The sequence below is a fragment of the Macrotis lagotis genome, chromosome X, assembly GCF_037893015.1.
Source record: "Macrotis lagotis isolate mMagLag1 chromosome X, bilby.v1.9.chrom.fasta, whole genome shotgun sequence".
Classification (NCBI taxonomy): domain Eukaryota; kingdom Metazoa; phylum Chordata; class Mammalia; order Peramelemorphia; family Peramelidae; genus Macrotis; species Macrotis lagotis.
In genome coordinates, this window is record NC_133666.1 from 429,991,848 (window position 1) to 430,010,033 (window position 18,186).

The following is an 18,186-nucleotide window of genomic DNA, read 5'->3' on the forward strand; positions in this document are numbered from 1 at the left end:
GCTTATAAATTCCCAATATCCAAAGCATTGTACTTCTAGAACCTTGCATACTCTTTATGGTTTCTAAAGTGTGACCTCAGGTTCTCAGATGGATGTGCTACTGGTTCTCCTACTCTGGTATCATAAAGATAATAAAATGATAAAAGAAAGGTTTATAACCCATATAAAGGTTGTAGTTATCATAGGACATAGCTGAGAATCCAAAGGGAAGAGAAGGCATGATTATGTTATTATATCTCCAAGTATGGTGGTCTCACACCCAGAAGATTTCAAAAATCTACCTAAATATTTACTTATGTACACATGATATTTTGATAGCAAAAACCAAGTCAGGCTATTTTATTTTCTGTGTAAATCAGTAAATGCGTCCAATTATTGTAGCTAAAATAGCTAGTATTTTTGTAGCATTTCAGGGTTTGCAAAGGTTTTACAAATATGAGGATCCTATTTGATCCTCTCAAAAATTCTGAGTAGTTGTAATCATTACCCCCCTTTTACAAATAAGGAAACTGCGGCAAGCATAGACACCTAATATATCTATGGCAAACAACTATGGTATTTCCCCATGCAAAAGAGACAGCTTAATTTTGGGGACCAAAATTTGAAAAAATGCATTCCATAAAGTTATTGAACTCAAGTTTTATTCATCATCAAATTCAAGGACCTTTGGCTCATAGCTCTCAGGCATCTTCTGGGCAAATCCAGTGTGTGGATGCATGCTTAGTCCACTCCATTTCATGAAACTGAAGCACCAATTGTGTCCTCCTTTGAAATCAGTCACTTCTTTTTCATCACAATTCTTCTGTCCTCCTGCTGAATCATCTCTGTGGACACAGGAATTCAAATGCTCCTTAGCTCTTCATTCCATCTCTTTAATTCACTCTCTAGATCTGGCCATTTGACTTGACTTGCCTCTCATAGCCTTCTTCTGCAGTGCCATTTTCAGTCGGGTTTATTCTTTCCATGTTCAGTCTCAGATTGTTTTCTCAGAGGGTGACCAAAGTTCCCTTCAGCAGCACAATTTTCATTCATTTTTGCAAACTGGATCACTTTGAACTTGAATTCAGCACTGGATGAAAATTTTTTTATGAGCCATTTGTGGACCATTTCTGGGCAGAATGTGGCAAAATGTCACCTAACATACTGGTAACAAATTATGGAACAATGAGCACAAAGACAAGTGTGAAAAAGTGGGAAATAGAAGTAAAAAAAATCTACAACCACTGTATAGGAAGGATGCTTCCAGTTTTCCAAATTTTTTGGAAAAGGATGTGTCTTTTCCATGTGGAAATACAGTAGTTGTGTTTATTTAAATTTAGGTCTTCCTGATTGAAGTCTAGTGCTAATTCAAGAAAATGAATTTTTTTGTATCTGGTATATGGCAAAAGAAAGATGCAGATTGTTATGCTGTATTTCAAAAAATGTTTTCCTTCTCAAAAATGTTCATGGAAAACCTTGTTCATGGATACAAACAGAAAGATTTTGATTTTACAAGACTCAGTAATCATAGGATAGCCCAGGAAGTTAATATGTTTCTCAGTGGTTGATATTCAGAGTAACAAGGCAAAAAAAATCCCCTGGCACAAGATAGCAATGGCCTTAATAAAGCTGCAATAGAAACCTTGAATGCTTGAAAAACGACACCAGAATAAGAACTTGGACTCACTGTAGCTATTGTAAGCTATTGGACTCACTGTAAGAAGCACAGGCTGCCAATATGCCCCAACTCATTTGAAATTTATTGGCAAGCTTAGCAGATTTGAAATTCAAAGTTTCTGATCAACAACATTTTAAATGATTTCTTTATTTAGAGATGTCATCTCAGGATTGATGTTATCCATAGACCACTGTTAGAATGTTTCTACTGGATAGGAATTCTATTTCAGAACATCCCTTACCTCCACCAATCATTGTCTTAAGCCTTTAAAGGCATTTTTCTTCCTTTGTTGATATTAGTTTGAAAATTAGGTGGGATAATGAAAAATATTTTTATATTATGATTTAATGTATTTTAAGTAAACAAAATTTTGTTAGTTTTACAAGACTGGCTATTCTTTCTGAATTGATGTTTTAAGAATTTTATAATTTTTTCTCTGAAATAACTTTTCAGGGAAAAGATAACTTAAAAGACCAAATTCAGTTGCATGTGAATAATATTGAAAATCAAATATTCCTTTAACATCAGTTCTATCTATTAAATTTTATTTTTAAAAGTTTCTTTTGTGTATTATTAAAAAGTAGCATGACCTAGAGGAGGGATTCATATATTTACATTACCCATTTTTGTATAGTTAGTGACCCAAGAATGTTTCTTTATATTTTAAAATGCAATAAGAAAATTTTAAACTTTATAAACCATTCCTACAGGTATAAAAACAAGCTGCAGACTGGATTTTGCACATAGACCATAATTTGTTGACTCTTCTTCTAAAAAAAATAGGGTTCAAACCTGCCTCTGACTGTGAGATACATACTGACTGTGTGACCTTATGCTAGTCACTTAATCTCTTAGGCCTTTAGGTAATTCCCTAAAAACTGTATGTTGCAGGGATGTATCCAATCTACATTTTTAGAGAAATTTTCCTCCTCTAAAAGTTCCATATACAAATGAATTCAAAGTTCCTTTCCCTATATGTTTCTCTAACTTTTTCTGTTAAAAAACAAAAGCAGAAAATAATTTTGACATGAATTAATACTATGATAATTTTTAAAGTCTTAAATTTTTTAAAAGCTAATGTAGCTCAAATTGGAAAGAAAAGTACTTCTTAGACTCTGTCTTGGATAGACCATATTATGTAGCAATTCTGAACACCACTATTCTGGATATTGCTTCTTAATTGAAATGACTTGATTTTTATTGATCTGCTTTTCTTTTTGGTATTATGTTCATTTTGCCAAAGGCATAGGTAGAAGTTGTAATAGATGTTCTCTAATATTTGAAGGGAAGTTAATGGAAGAGAGATGAAACTTTTTCTATTAAGTTCCAAAGGTCAGAACTAAGAATGATAGATGGAAATTATAAAGGCAGTTTTTGGTTTTGTTCTCAAATTAATATTCTTCTTACAATTAATCTCTGTCTAAATGTGGAAAATTAGACCTTGGGAGATAGTAAACTTCCATCAGTGGCTAGAAGATTTCCTTTTGTTGTGATTAAAGAAGTTCCTACCCAGTTATGTTTTTAAATGCAAAGGAACTTTCTAATTAGTATTATTTTCTGTCTCATTCTTTTAAAATAAAAAAAAATGAAAAACTAATTCCATTTTTTTTCAAAGCCAAGCCAACCTCATCAAGCTCTGCTCTGAGGTCAACTAAGTTTTTCACTTAAACTTTCTTGCTGTCTGTCCAGGCTAGATGACTTATTATGATTTTCTTTTCAACTCTGTGTTTCTGGGATTCTATGAAATTGCCAAATATTTATTTATTGAATATCTACTATATGCAAGATATCATTATAGGCACTGGAAGAGGTATTAAGAATCACCCAATTCTGCATCCTCATTTTACAGGCAAGAAAAATGAGGCCCCAAAAGATTAAATGACTTTCATAATTGACTCACAATGGTCATTCTACTCATTCTACTATTGGATGTTGACACCTGAATCCAAATTTGGTTGAATAGTACTTTGCATATTGGGTTTTTAAAAATGATTATTATATATTGCATAGCTTATTTTCATTTTCCCTTTAACTTGCATATGAAAAATAAGCATTCTTGCTCATTAAAATGTTAATCTTCTATGACTTACAACTATATGATCAATATAGAATCAAACCAGTTAGCCAGTTGAGTTTGCTGTGATTTTTGAAGCCTATTATGTGAATGGAACACTTCTTAATCTCATTTTTAATGCAGAATCACAAAAGTAACCAAAATGAATTAGACCCATTGAAACCTTGGATTTGATTAGATCTGATTGTGAATAGCCCTAGCATCTGAAATACACTTAGTAAGTTAGAAAACCTGAACTGTGACAAATGAAAATGAAAAAAAAAAGAATCATACCATGTTAGTGTTTGGGGTCATTTTACATTGTAGATTGAAAAAAAAACATTTTTAGTTCTTTTCTTTCTCTAATATATCTTCTTTATGGAAGTATATGATTGGTCTCCTATAAAAATTATGTCCATTTTACAGTTTGATGAAAATTAACAAATTGAGATGACTGAAAAGCTGTGATATAAGAACCTCTTTTTGCCATTTGGCTTATCTGATAGTTCCTGATAAAGAAAAGCATTTTAAGGAGGTGCTAAGCACTTTTATAAATTTTTCATGTAATCATTTTGATTGCTAAAAATTTTGAAGTGAAATGGCCATGCCGAATTAATGGGAACTAGAACATAGCTTTAGGAAAAATGGTGAAAATTTTAATAGTCATTTCAGTATTAGTTATTGTTATAAATTTAATAAAGCTTTCAGAAGCATCTGAAGTAACTGAAAAGTAACTGCAATAACTGAAAAGAAACCAAAAACACATGACCCTGTGATGTTGACGAGGTTGTTTCTAGCTGACCAGTAATGGGGAGCTGGGGGGACATAACATTCTCAAGGAGATACTAAGTATTTTAAGGAAAGTATTCATGGAATGAAAAGAGAGGTTTAGTCACTTTGGGGTCTGTGTGCTTGGCGTAAGAGGAAAATGTAACTTTGAATCTTAGGTAATTTATCTGGACCACTAAGAAGTGACTTGGTCAGGGTCACACAACCTCTGTGTGTCAGAGACCTGACTGGCTCTTTAACTACTACCCTATACTGTCTCTGTTTGAATCACGCATAAGTGAGGCTTAGAAAAATAAAATTGTTGAATTGAATTGAAACAAAGCAGTATATGATACCAAATATTATCTATTATCACAACTTAAATAGAATTTTTAAAGGTGGTAAATATTATCTTATAACAATAATAATTTCTTGTCTTTACCCTTCCCAAGCTGAGTGAAAACTTTTGACATCATCTTCTTGGCATCATGATATTTCTCAATTTAAAGGAAACTTTCCTATATTATAAATTTTTAGCTTTGCTACAAAGTAATTTTCAGGTGAAATTTTTGTTATGCTAGAAAGACACAGGGAAGATATAAAATTATGTTACAAACATGAAACAAATTTCACTTTCCTAAAGTATTATTGTTATATCAAGTGCAGTATAACTGGTTGTGAATTTGTTTTCATTTAGTTGAAGGGAACATGCTTTTTTTTCCTTCTAGAAAATCAGTTTGGCATTAGATTAACCTCAACTGAGAAAGGGAAAGCACAATATTTCAACATTAAAATAAAATACATTGATGAATATATAATGAAATGTTTAGGAAACAAATATAAATGAAAGATTATAGATTTAAAAACTGTCAAAATTCATGGACAATCTTTGCCCATGTAAATACTTATCACAACACCTTCAAGATTCTTCTGTTCATTGTATTTCTCAGCCACACTTTCAATTTTCCCTATGTTGTATTTTCCCCCTGCGTTAATATTGTAATGCCTCTCTAAAGTATAATCTAGTAGATAATAGAAAAATCTGGGTGCTTGACTAGATTTTGGTTGTTGAAGCAACCATTCTCACTTGTTTCTGTGACCATTCTTTATTTTCCTTTAAAACTCACTCTTTTAGCCTTGATCTTGAAGATCATGTTGCCAGCTAGCTCTAACAGTGTTTATTCTCTTCACAATGAAATTGTGCTTGCAGTGGGTTTAAACTGTACATTCAGATTATTCCTGATTACTTATTTGTGGAGAAGTTTGTGTTGTTTTGGGAAAGATTTTTTTTTGGGGGGGATAAAATGGTTTTTTTCCCCCTTTAAAAATCTGACTAAAATCTTCTCTGATGACCTATGATGATATGAAGGGTTCTCTGGCTTCTGGAAAGGATGATATACCTGTTAAATGAAGACTGATAGCTTTTGTAGGACTGGAAAAGCTTTGAATGCAGAATCTTTGAAGGACTGAATAACTGTCATCTGAAAAAGAATAAAGCAGACAAATCCATCTTTAGACTTAACATTTCCTTGAAAGTAACAAAAACACAGTCCAACCACTGCATTTCTTGATGATAACTTAATAAATCCACTGCATTTCATGAAGCCCTTGCACTATGGTTTACCAGGGTCACAATCTGTATTGGGGAGAGATCATTATCTCCATTGATGAAAGTGAATCTTCAAATTATTGAAACCAAAGTAGTTGATGGTGATAATACTTGATTTGCAGAATCAGAAAATCTGTAGGTAGAAGCAGGACTTTTTAGCTTGATGTTTGAGAACTTTTTAAAAATTAAAAACATATTTTATAACTATAATTGATATAATTAATTCCCTTTATAGAATGAATTTGAAATATTATTATAGGAGAAAATCTAATCTCTTCTGTTCCCTAAAAAATTCCTTCCAATGACTTGCCCACAAATATTTCCCTTGCATCTTCCTGTGGAATTACAGTGAAGGGAGGTTTACTGAGGCAACAAATCCTTCTTTTGGACAACTAATTATTTGGATGTATTTCCCCCCTTATTACAATCCTCTTTATACCTTCTCCCTATTGTTTTTAGTTTTTTCTTTCTTTGACTTTGTCCTTCTTCCACAAGGAAGATGTAAATACTTATAGACATCAATCATGCACCTCTGTCCCACCCTCCTTCCCCACCAACATTTTCCTTTCTAAGACTTCCTACTTGTTTCAGTTATTCTTTATATTATTATATTATATATGATTTGCTCTTTAAGTTCTTTCATTATCCTAGATGTATTTCTAAATGTGCTTTCTTGGCTATGAATATACTTTATAAAATGTGACAAACACAAATGGGTCTATCTTTTTTTTCCTTTTTCTTTCTTAATGACCAGAACAGAATACAATGGAACCCAGCATTTTAATTCTGGAAATAGACATTGCCATATAACCTAAGATTGCATTATTTTCTGACTGTCATATGATACCTTTGAAGCAAACTGAGCTTGCAGAGTAGCCAAGTACCTCAGGAAGTGCCTCTAAAATTTGTTGTTGTTATTTAACAGTTGTTCCATTACATTATTTCTCATTGAAAATCTTATTCTGATTCCTCAATCTGGCATAGAAAGCTGTATCAAAAGCTATATAAACCTTGGAAAGACCTAGCAAGCTGGAATGTCTTCCAGTAAGTCTAGGCCAAGAGAAGGGTTGATGATCTTTTGAGGACAAGTCTAATTCTGTCTGAAGAGGATTATAAAAAAGGAGATTGGCCAGGTGATGAAATGTTATCTGAATAGCAACATAAGGAAAGGAGTGGTTACAATCTGTATTAGGGTAGGGAGAGAATGAAATCATGGTTCTTTTGAACTATTGAACAATTAATTCTTTTTTAACCCACTTTTTTTTAGTAGAAAACAGATTGAGTTCAAATGAGAATTTGGAATAAGAGAATCATGGAAAATCCCTTGGCATTAACTTAATCCCAATACTCTCATTTTGCTTTGATGCTTAAGTAGCTTGATTCCAGTCAAATTGTAAATGACGTAGCTGGAGGATGAACCCAGGTCTTGGGACCTCTGAAACCATTGTTCTTGCCACAGCTGTTTGTTTTCTCCAATAATAACATCACACCTGCATTCATGGCTCATATACTGTCTTTGGAGTTGGAGGACCTGGAGTCAAATCTGCATCTGTCACATACTACCAGAGATCTTCATTGGATTTGAATGAATCCAGGAGGCTGAGAGGAGGAGAGGGACCATTCCAGGCATTGGATGAGCACCATCAGGTTCCTAGGTTGTAGAACTGCAACCACCTCTCCCTCCTATGGATTTCCTTTAGGTTCTCAATACCAATTAAAAATAAAGTTCAAGTTATTCTCTTTATTATGACTTCTTTTGAGCATGGGCTAGGAACTCAGGTACAGTCAAGTATCTGCCTCACTGCCCTATTGCTGCTTCTAAGCCCCACAAGACCCTTTGGAGGCTTGGAAACATACCAGTTTGCATCCACTAGTCTAAATTTCCTTACCTGCCATCTGTTTCCCCTTCACCACCATTTGTGCTAGTACTGCCTTTTCTAGAAGTATTAGTTTTTTTAGGTCGCTTGGGCTAATATGCCACTGCCCGGGTTGACACATTTCTAACTTTGTTTTCAGATACATTTAATATAATGTTCCTTGGACAAACCTACCTTTTAATGAAATTATTTCATATTTTTATGGGTTGGTGAATGAATCTACAAGCATATGGGTTGCTCGGTGGTCAGAGTGCTGGGGCCTGGAGTTAGGAAGACCTCAGTTCAAATCTGGCCTCAGATCCTGGGAAGTTCACTTAACCTTCATTTGCCTTAATCCATTGGAGAGGGAAATAGTAAACTATTACAGTCTCTTTGCCAAGACAATGTCTTGTATAAGATTGGCATGTTGCACAGAGGTAGGAGTCAGATGTGATTAAATAACTGTACCACAAATGAATCTTAGCAACATTTTAAAAATATGAAAAAAATATTGTAATGGAATGATTTAATCTATTAATTATTTATATAACATACAAATAGATTAAAAACCTGAGAGCGCAGAACCTTTGGCATAGAAGCAGAAATGTTTTGTTAGGTGTATCTGCAACCCCACCTGCTAGCTCATAAAGGGGACATTAACCTTGTTCTCACTTCCATTCACTTATTAGCATCAAATCTCAGACCATGCATGACCAGCAACTATCTTTGTCTTTTGGGCAATTGGAAAACACTACCCCCCTTTTCTTTCTTTTACCCACTTCTCCAGTTTCTACCATCACCTTCCCCTCAGTGGCCCTAAGATATAAAAATTGCCTCCAGTCTCACGCATATCTCTAGAAAGTTTTGGAAACATAGCAAGGAGGGTAGAACAAAATAAATATGTCTCCAATTCCTATATACATGTTTCAAAGAGTTGATAGTCTAAATTATTACATTAACATAAATATTTTTCATATTTTAAAAATATTACTAGATACATTTATCATCTTGTAAGAGTATGGAATAATTTTTTTTTCAGAGAAAGGTGGGTTTCTTCCAAGGAGAAATATATTAATTTTACTTAAGTTCAGGACAGTTAGGTGACCAACTAGCTAGAGCACTGACCCTGAAGGCAGGAGAACTTGAGCTCAAATTTTGTTTCAGATACTCAACATTTACTAACTATATGATTCTAGGCACATCCCTTAATCACAAATGCTTTGCCAAAAATCTCCAAAATCTCTCCAACCCCCTCACCCAACAAAAACTTTATGTAAGTTCTAGATACTACAGCTTAATGGTGTGAGGCTTTTAAGTCTAAGCCAGTTGTAAAAAGATATAATTAAATGTGGGGTTTTTTTTTTTAGTTTTTTTGCAAGGCAAATGGGGTTAAGTGGCTTGCCCAAGGCCACACAGCTAGGTAATTACTAAGTGTCTGAGCACGGATTTAAACTCAGGTACTCCTGACTCCAGGTCCTGTGCTTTATCCACTGTGCCACCTAGCCACCTCTTAAATGTGTTTTTGATCATTAAATGCAACTACACCTTTGAACAGATTAGACTTTCCAAGGAAACAGTCAACATTTGGTCAAGTGATCTGCAATGCAATTGGTCCCTCTATTTTTTGAAGGTGTAGGATTGTGAGACAGTGCCTTGTGAGAAATCCCTGAAATAAATAAAACATCCTTTATTTTATGCATTTTGGCAAATTTTTTTTGTTTTGTGTTTAGTTTTGTTGTTTTTGTTATTATTGTTGTCTACTACTATGACTACTACTGTTATTGCTACTGTTACTGCTACTGCTATTGCTACTACTGCTACTACTACTGCTACTGTTATTGCCTCTACTACTGCTACTACTTCTGCTGCTGCTGCTACCATTACTACTACTACTACTACCACTAGTACTACCACTACCACTAGCACTATTACCACTACTACCATAACTACTACTGCTATTACCTCTGCTGCTACTGCTACTGCTACTACTACTACTACCACCACCACTACCACCACCACCACTACTACTACTACTACTACTGCTTCTAGACCATTGCTTACTGCTACCACTACTAGATAGTACTGGAACGTATGATTTCACTGATGCTTTGTTGTAAATCTGACACTGTTAGAATTTACATTAACTCTTTTCGCTACAGAAATATATAAAACTCTTGAGCTTCTGTTTAGGAATATAGATATTAGATGATGCTGGTTCATTAACTTTGGAATGAATGTGTTAAAAGAAAAATGAAGTGTAACTTTGAAGTTTCTTATGCCTCCCAGGCTTGTGCTTACAGAGTGTAGTATTTCATTAAACCATGTTATTTGTAGGTCTAGTTTCTCTCCTTTCCAATTTTTGCCTCTTTTCCTTCCACCTCCTTATTTCAGATAAACAAGCTGGAGGCTCGCCTGAGGCAGGAGGGATGCATGGATGATGATAGAATTCATCGGAGGGACAATGAACACTGGATGAAAGAAGACTGCATTAGCTGTATCTGTAAGGTAAGTTTGGCTCCGAGTTCTTTCATCATGCTTCCCTCCCTCCCCACCATTTTCTCCTTGGTTTCCTGCCTGTTGAAGTGCTATGAAGAATTTCTTCTTGAAACTCTGTCCCTTTGAGAAGCAGATTTTAGGGATACTCTTGAAGGTCTGCACAAGTGTGTAGTGAGCCAAAAGGTAAGTGCTTAAGGCCAAGATTACTTTTTGCATAGTTATCTACTGTCCAGTGATTTTTTTTTTCTCTGAAATGTATGAATTTCAGTTTTCATGTAGAGTCTGATTTTGGAAGACCAGAGAGTTGTCAGGGTCCTGGAAGCTTTTACTATGATAGAGTACCCTAATTGATCAAGAATCACTGTCGATCTTTCTCCCTTTCACTCTCCTTTCTTCTCCCTTCCCCATCCTTGTCTTAATCTCCCCATTCCCTTCCCAATGTCCCATTTCTTGTTATTCTGAACACAGAGACTATTTATGAAAGCTAGTTTTATCCCTATAATGGGAGAGAAACTGTATATTCCTTATTAGCAGAATTACTATTAGCAGAATTACTTTCTTCCTGTTCCCATAAATCATTTTCATTCTCTACCATGTACTAATAGTTTTAATTTTGTACTTTGAAAGAACTACAGACACTACCTGCATTTAAAAAAATTATTAATGGAATCCATAGTCAAATGATTTGGGGTTACTTGACACATTGCTTTTAAAGTGAAAGCACAGTATTTGATTAAATCAATTTCCAAACTCTGATTCAATTATTAATAATTTTTGAATGCATATTGTCATTGACTCTGATTGAGGAGAAAGCTATCTAGAGATAAGTATTTTCTCAAAATGAATATTGTGCATTTGCAGAATTTGTGATAAAATGGAACTTCTCGGATAGAAGAGATTATTAGGGTATAAATAAATACTGTACTATGCAATTGATATGCCTAGATAATGAATTTGATTTTCTTAAAACTGTACTCTGAGGTGGCTAGGTGGCATAGTGGATAAAGCACCGGCCTTGGAGTCAGGAGTACCTGGGTTCAAATCCAGTCTCAGACACTTAATAATTACCTAGCTGTGTGGCCTTTGGCAAGCCACTTAACCCCATTTGCCTTGCCAAAAAAAAAACCTAAAAAAAATTGTACTCTGCAAGAACAATATTTTGGATGATTGCTTTTGACATTAGATATGTCTTCCTTCAAATGACAATTTCTTTATTTGTCAATCTTCAGATTATTTAAATTCAATAAAGCAAAATATTGGTGTAACTTTTCTATTGGTGGGCACTAGGGAAATTCCAGAATTGCATTACATTAATGTCTAGATGCTAGGTTTGTGTCTGATGTACCAAAGCAAATCCTTGTTCATAACCAAAACTTATTATGAGGAAGAAACTTACCCCAGAGGAATTACAATAAAAGTCATCCTTCCCATACATTTGGGGGACTGCAATTTTCCCTCCTGTCCATATATCTACTTCTCTCTGAAGGCTGCAGGATATTATTAGTTTTCCACAAAAGTTTTACATCATGTTCTTCTAATTCACAGTTTTGTCCTTTCTCTAGACTGTGAGATTTTATTTTGAGTCAGGAAGAGCTGACTTAACTGATTGTGTCATTTTGGGAGAGCCAGTTAAGACTCAACTTAGGTTTTCACATCTGTAAAAATAGGTATAATAGTAATGTGAGGAACAACTGAGATAATATGTGTAAAGCACTTCACAAAACTTAAAGCACTATATAAATGCTTTTTATTATTATAATAATTACCACCCCATTTATTATTGTATGGGGAGGTAGTGGAAGTAGTTTACTCTTAGTGTGTATATATATTTCTAGTATTCACATATGAAAAGTTTGTGGTCATTAGAAATTTTTCAAAAGATGTAATCAATTAATTGTTAGTTGATGGATTTTCCTTCTGGAAGGTGCAGTATTTCTTTCTGAAGAGAATTGCCAGGCTTCCATTTAATAACTCTTAAAATGAAGTTTGTTCAGTGGACTCCAGAGACTTAACAAAATTTTGGAATATATATCCATTTTTTCACTAATAAGACTAATTTATTTTGATTGTAGTTGCAGTGAATTAGGGTGGAGAGGAGCAAGCTATATAGTTCTTGTAAATACTTATTTCTATATAAAAAAAGAATTGATCTAAATTATTCTAATATTTAAATATTACCTTTCAGAGTGGTCAGATAACATGTACCATGGAGACCTGCCAACCAACAGAATGCCTCAACCCACAAATGGTGAAAGGAGCATGCTGTTCAGTCTGCATGGATAATGAAAAACCAGATGATTTCCCAGAGGAACTTTAACAACCATCTCCTTTTACTGGAGCTCATTATAAGAAGATAAGACTTGTCATTCAGTTCTGAGTAATGGGATAACAACTTATACTCACATTTTGATATGAAAATTCATGCTGATTTTCAGACAACTTTAAGCCTTAAAATACACTGAACATATTCTGCCATTTTTTCTAATTTTGCCAGAGAAAAATTGCAAAAGTAAATATAATCGTAAAAGCTATTTTAAAATGTTCATAATACTTTCAAATATTCCCTAAACTGTCATTACAAGTAACTCTTCTCTGAAGTTTAAATGGAGGATCTCACTAATCAAATTTAAATTCAGAAGAATTCTGTTTTATTAAACTTAAGTAATGGGTGAAGATCTCTCATTTTAAAGTTAAGATACAGTACTGTTTTGATGAGATTGAAAACCTAATAGGATGAGCCTCCTATTTATTTGGCATCAGAGTTGTGATTGTTTGGACATGATTTACTATGAGACTGAGTTTCTTTTCTAAATTTTAAATGCTCCAGAACGAATCTAAAAGATTTTTAACTTGGAGTCCTTGGTCCCCTAAGAAACATGTTGCTATATTTCCAGGACTCTATGTGTTTGAAAGTGAAAAAATTAGATCTTTATTTTGAGGAACTTCTGATTTAAATGTTCCATTTTCCTCTTTTATAAGAATAACATAATAATTGCTCAATTATGAATGTTAGCAATAAACCATTATACAGAGATGGATTTCATTCACTTCACCAGACAGTTTCAAAAAAAGGCTAAAAACCCCTGTTTTTAGAGAATTCTTTTGTTATTTCTTTGGTTTGTAACTCTGGTTATTGACAACTCAATGAAAGAATTAGATTGCTTCAAAATAATTCAGTGAATATGCTAGGCAACACATTGAGAATTTATAGAGTGTCTAGTCTGTTCAATGCATTGTTGTGCTATAGAATAGGGCTATAAAAATGAATAAACGTGACTGATGGAGAGCAAATAATCACAGTTACCATTGAGTCTAACCCCTTTATATTACATTTTAGGAAGCTAAAGTCCAGGGAAATTAAGTTACTTGGTCAAAATCATAAAGGTAATGATCAATATAGGTAAGATAAGAACCCAGATCCTCTGTCTTCAGACCAGTATTCTTCCTACAATATATGCCTCCTTATCCCTAAGTGAAAATACAAATCAAAGTAGAATGTGAAAAGTGTATTTGGGATGGAGACTTACTTGTAATTTCAATGATACAGGGAAATCCAAGTTGAGGAAACTTCCTTTACAAATGGAAGTTGATACTTCTCTGTAGCATATCTTAGTGATGTCTGTAGCAATGAGAAACTCAATGACATATACCCAGTATGTGTCAAAGCCTAGACATGAACTAAAACCTTCCTGGATGCAAGATCATTTTTTATCTACATTTTTATATTGTTTCTTAAATTAATTATTATATGAGAAGAGAGAGTTTTCTACCAACTGGTGGAATTTTTTTTTAAATTGCAGAGGAATTAGGATTTAAACTGGACATTGAATGATAGTATATAATTTCATAATGCAAGAAGAGTGAGGCAGAAAGAACATTTAAGGAGAGTTACAGAAAGGAAAGGGAATATTCTGTTAACAGCTCTCAGGGAGCCAGATGATTTTGTATTTCTCAGGAAACTGAATAAACCCAAGAAGTGAATTATTAAAGAGCTCCCCTTATTTCATTTGCAAAGCCATATAGATATTTATAAGGAAGTAAAATTTCCAAATACACATGTGCCTTGCTTTTGTTTTTTGAAAGTCTAATAATATTTCAGAAATTGATCTAGAGGTGATGATTTGAGTTAACTCCCCCGTTTTCAAAGGGAGTCACAAGAATCATCTTTTAAATAGGGAGCTCTATTGGTGTGCTTATATTAGGACTTGATTTATAAAACTTGAATTTCATTCAATTTTTTTCTGAAACATATCGATAATGTAAAGCACCACAAATCTATGTGTGCTGTAAATAGTGCAAAGCATGAAACTAGAGCCATAAATGTAGAGAAATAGTATTTTCTTATGTGCAGAAAGAAAACTTTAAAATAAATTATTTTGGACTGACCATTGAATATGAACTTCCCATGTTGTAGTTCTGTAGCAGACACAAAAGAACACTCAGGGAAAAATCTCAACTTCTTTTCACTTTCAAATGAATAAAATCCAAATTAAATCTTCAAAATTTTATCATTATCATCATTATTATTATTATTATCCATAATTATGTAAAAGTAAATATGGAACTATTTATTTTAATCAAACTTTTTCTCATGAATTTAGTAAGATTATAATAGCTGAAATGATAGATGGAGTTTAAGAAAACATCTCTTCATTTCTGAAACATTTACACTTTTCCCCTCACTCTCCTAAGTAAAATGTAAGTAGCCCTCATTTTGTTTGGAAAATCATTTATATATTAAGGTCAAACAAATGTCTATAGAAGCTAGACTTACTTAAAAATGAAAATTATCTTGTTTATCTGATTGATAATCAAGGATTTTATTCCTTCTTTTTACATTTCATATTCCCAAAAGCTAAAGTTTAGAGGTAACTTTCAACTTACAGAATCGAAACTTGACAAAATAATCTAAATATATCATGCCTATTTTATTAAAATATTTTTCTGTTCCTCAAAGTAAGTCTCCAAACCAGCTCCCTGCAAGCTTATTGCAAATCATTATTTTTATAACTTGACTAATGTAAGTATAAGACTTTGAGACTTTGTATAGTCTCAAGTATAGTGTTGGTATAGTCTGAAGTCTCAAAGTATAGGACTTTGAGATCATAAGTATAAGAATAGACTTTCATTTAGTTGGAACTCTTCATTCTATTTATGACAAAACTTAGGCGCAGAGAAGAAGACTTTTCTCTTGTATCATACAATGAATTAATGGAGGAACTGCAGCTACCTTTCCCAGCATTGCAAAGTATATCTACTTAGATCTCAACCATGGTTTCTATAATAATATTATTTCCATGAATCATAGATTTGATATGTCAGCACCAGAATTAACTAATTCTACATGTGACTCAACACAGAATAATTTGATCATCTCATAGTCAATTATATTGGGTTGTTAGATGACCATTTTTTTGACTGAAATGGTTACCCCCTTTGTGTATTCCAGCAATTGTTTGGCAGTTTTCAAGTTTGAAAGATTTAATCAATTATATTTTGATTTATTTAATTGACTTATGCAGACAAGGTCATATAATATGAATAGATTGATTATTTTATGTTTTTATGATGTTCTACATTGAATTACTATAAAAAATCGATATTTTAATGGCTTAAAGTCTTTAAATATTGAAAAACTATTCAGTCTAAGATTATATCAAGATATTGAATTAGCATGTTGTGTTAAGTAAGGGTTATCTGAAAGGAAATTTTTTTCTTTCTCTGTGAATGTCTACTGATCTCCAGTAAAAGGATGAATCTAAGCATAGACTAAATTCTCTTGAATAGCAAGTGAGGCCCCTGCTTTTCTCCAGCTTAATGATCCTTTTATGTCATTATGATGAATCTTCTTTGTTTTCTTTAGATCTTTTTAGGGGTCTTTTCAAAGGTGCATAAAGGTCAAGGGTCTGGATAGAAGTGCACACTACTGGCCATTCTCTTGGGATGAGCAACCTCAACCCCTATTTACCCATTTTGACACTGACAGAATTTTTTTAAGCAACATAGGAAAATCAGAGGTGATAGCTGTGCAGACAGAATCTGCCAGCGGTAGGGAAATGATTCTCTCTTAAGTGGAACATAAACCTGAAGTGCCATGTGATTTGTAATTTGCATGGAGAGCATAGTATATTATCATACAACATTTATTCTGAAAATAATGTCTTGCTTATACACATAAGGACTCTAACACTGCCTGGGAGGCATTCTTTAATACTGATTTTCCTTCTTATTTTAACTGCTCCAGTGTTTCTGGGGATAAGGGTATAGGGAAAAATTTTTTTTTGATGTGGCAATTTTTTTTAGCTCAATTGTGATGTTGATTTAATTGTAAAAGTTCACTTTTAAGCTTGAATGACCTGAAGTTATTGCAAATAACTAAAGATTCATGTCATGTTTTATAAAACATTTTTAATAAAAAACATATTTTACTCATTACTCTATTAAACCAATTTCTTGTTTTGTTTATACAGAAATCAGCTCAAATACCATGGGTAAGTGTTTATTTAAAACCTATATATTCAGTTCTGGTTCCTTAAAGACAATTTCAGTAAGGAGTCATTGTAATAAATTTAAAAGAAATTTCTATATTATATCTATACAAAGTTAGAGACAATGTGGTGAATACAAGTAGTACTAAAATTTATACCTGAATTACAACTTCATGTGATATATTTCTTTGTTTTTTGGAAGATGATTTATTGGTTTTTGTTTCTAGCATTGAGTATGAATTAATGTTTCAGTGTGCATTCCAAATTTAAATGGAAGGTACTAAGACTATAATGCCATCACAGATTTTACATATATATATATATATATATATATATATATATACACACACACACACACACACACACACACACACACACACATATATATATATATATATATATATATAATATTTTTAAATGATGCACATGATTGGCAAACCAAAAAACTAGAATGCTTGTCACCTGTAATTATTAACCAAAATGATTAAGGTAAAAATCTTATGATAATGGTGGTTTTCTCTAACCAGCAAGGCAAATAACAAGATAAAGTATTTAGCATTTTATTTGGGAGAATTCACATAATAATGATATGCATTTGGATATTAGGAGAAGGGAGAAACCTTTCATTGGAAATGCATGCTATTTAAAATGAGCCCAGGATAAGGTGGGAGAAATAGGAATAACTGGATGATTATATTTTGGTCAGATTCTTTGAGAATTCTGTTACTTATATTTTTTAAGGTAAAGGCTTCCTATCAAAATTTTAAAGGAAGTAGCTGATATTTTGCCATTTTTGTACAGTAAAATAAAAGTAATTTATGGAAAAATATGTAGGACTAAAGTATATTTTAGTAAAAATAATTTTAGTCCATATTTAATTGATAATATATTTTAAAGACTTTTATTTATAAGATTTCTTTTTTACCCAGAGAAATATGGGGAAAAAATCTGTCTCCTAATCTTTTTTTGTTGGGAGAACTTCCATTTCATAGGGTAACAAGGAAGTTCAGTGAATAGAGTTCTCAGTCTGAAATCAGAAAAGACTAACCTTCATCAATTTAAACCCAGACTCAGATGCTTGCTTACTGTGTGACTGGGCAAGTCACTTACCCTATTTTCCTCAGTTCTTCATTTGTAAAATAATCTGGAGAAGGAAATGGCAAACCACTCCAGTATCACTGCTAAGAAAACCTCAAATGAGGGTTACAAAGAATTGAATATTACTCAAAAATGACTGCACAATAAACTTTGATTTAATT

The 18,186-nt window shown here is 33.0% G+C and overlaps 1 protein-coding gene across 6 annotated transcripts in view; it reads left to right on the forward strand.

Annotated features, from left to right (window-relative positions):
• The window catches only part of PXDNL (peroxidasin like), a 586,539-nt gene extending 569,748 nt beyond the window's left edge, over positions 1-16,791 (forward strand). For all 6 annotated transcript variants that reach the window (XM_074206820.1, XM_074206824.1, XM_074206821.1 and 3 more), the window contains 2 exons: positions 10,335-10,448; positions 12,625-16,791. In XM_074206820.1, the coding sequence (XP_074062921.1) occupies positions 10,335-10,448; positions 12,625-12,756 (246 nt within the window). In that variant the 3' untranslated portion in view covers positions 12,757-16,791. The remainder of the gene's footprint in view (positions 1-10,334; positions 10,449-12,624) is intronic.
• The last annotated feature ends 1,395 nt before the right edge of the window (positions 16,792-18,186 follow it).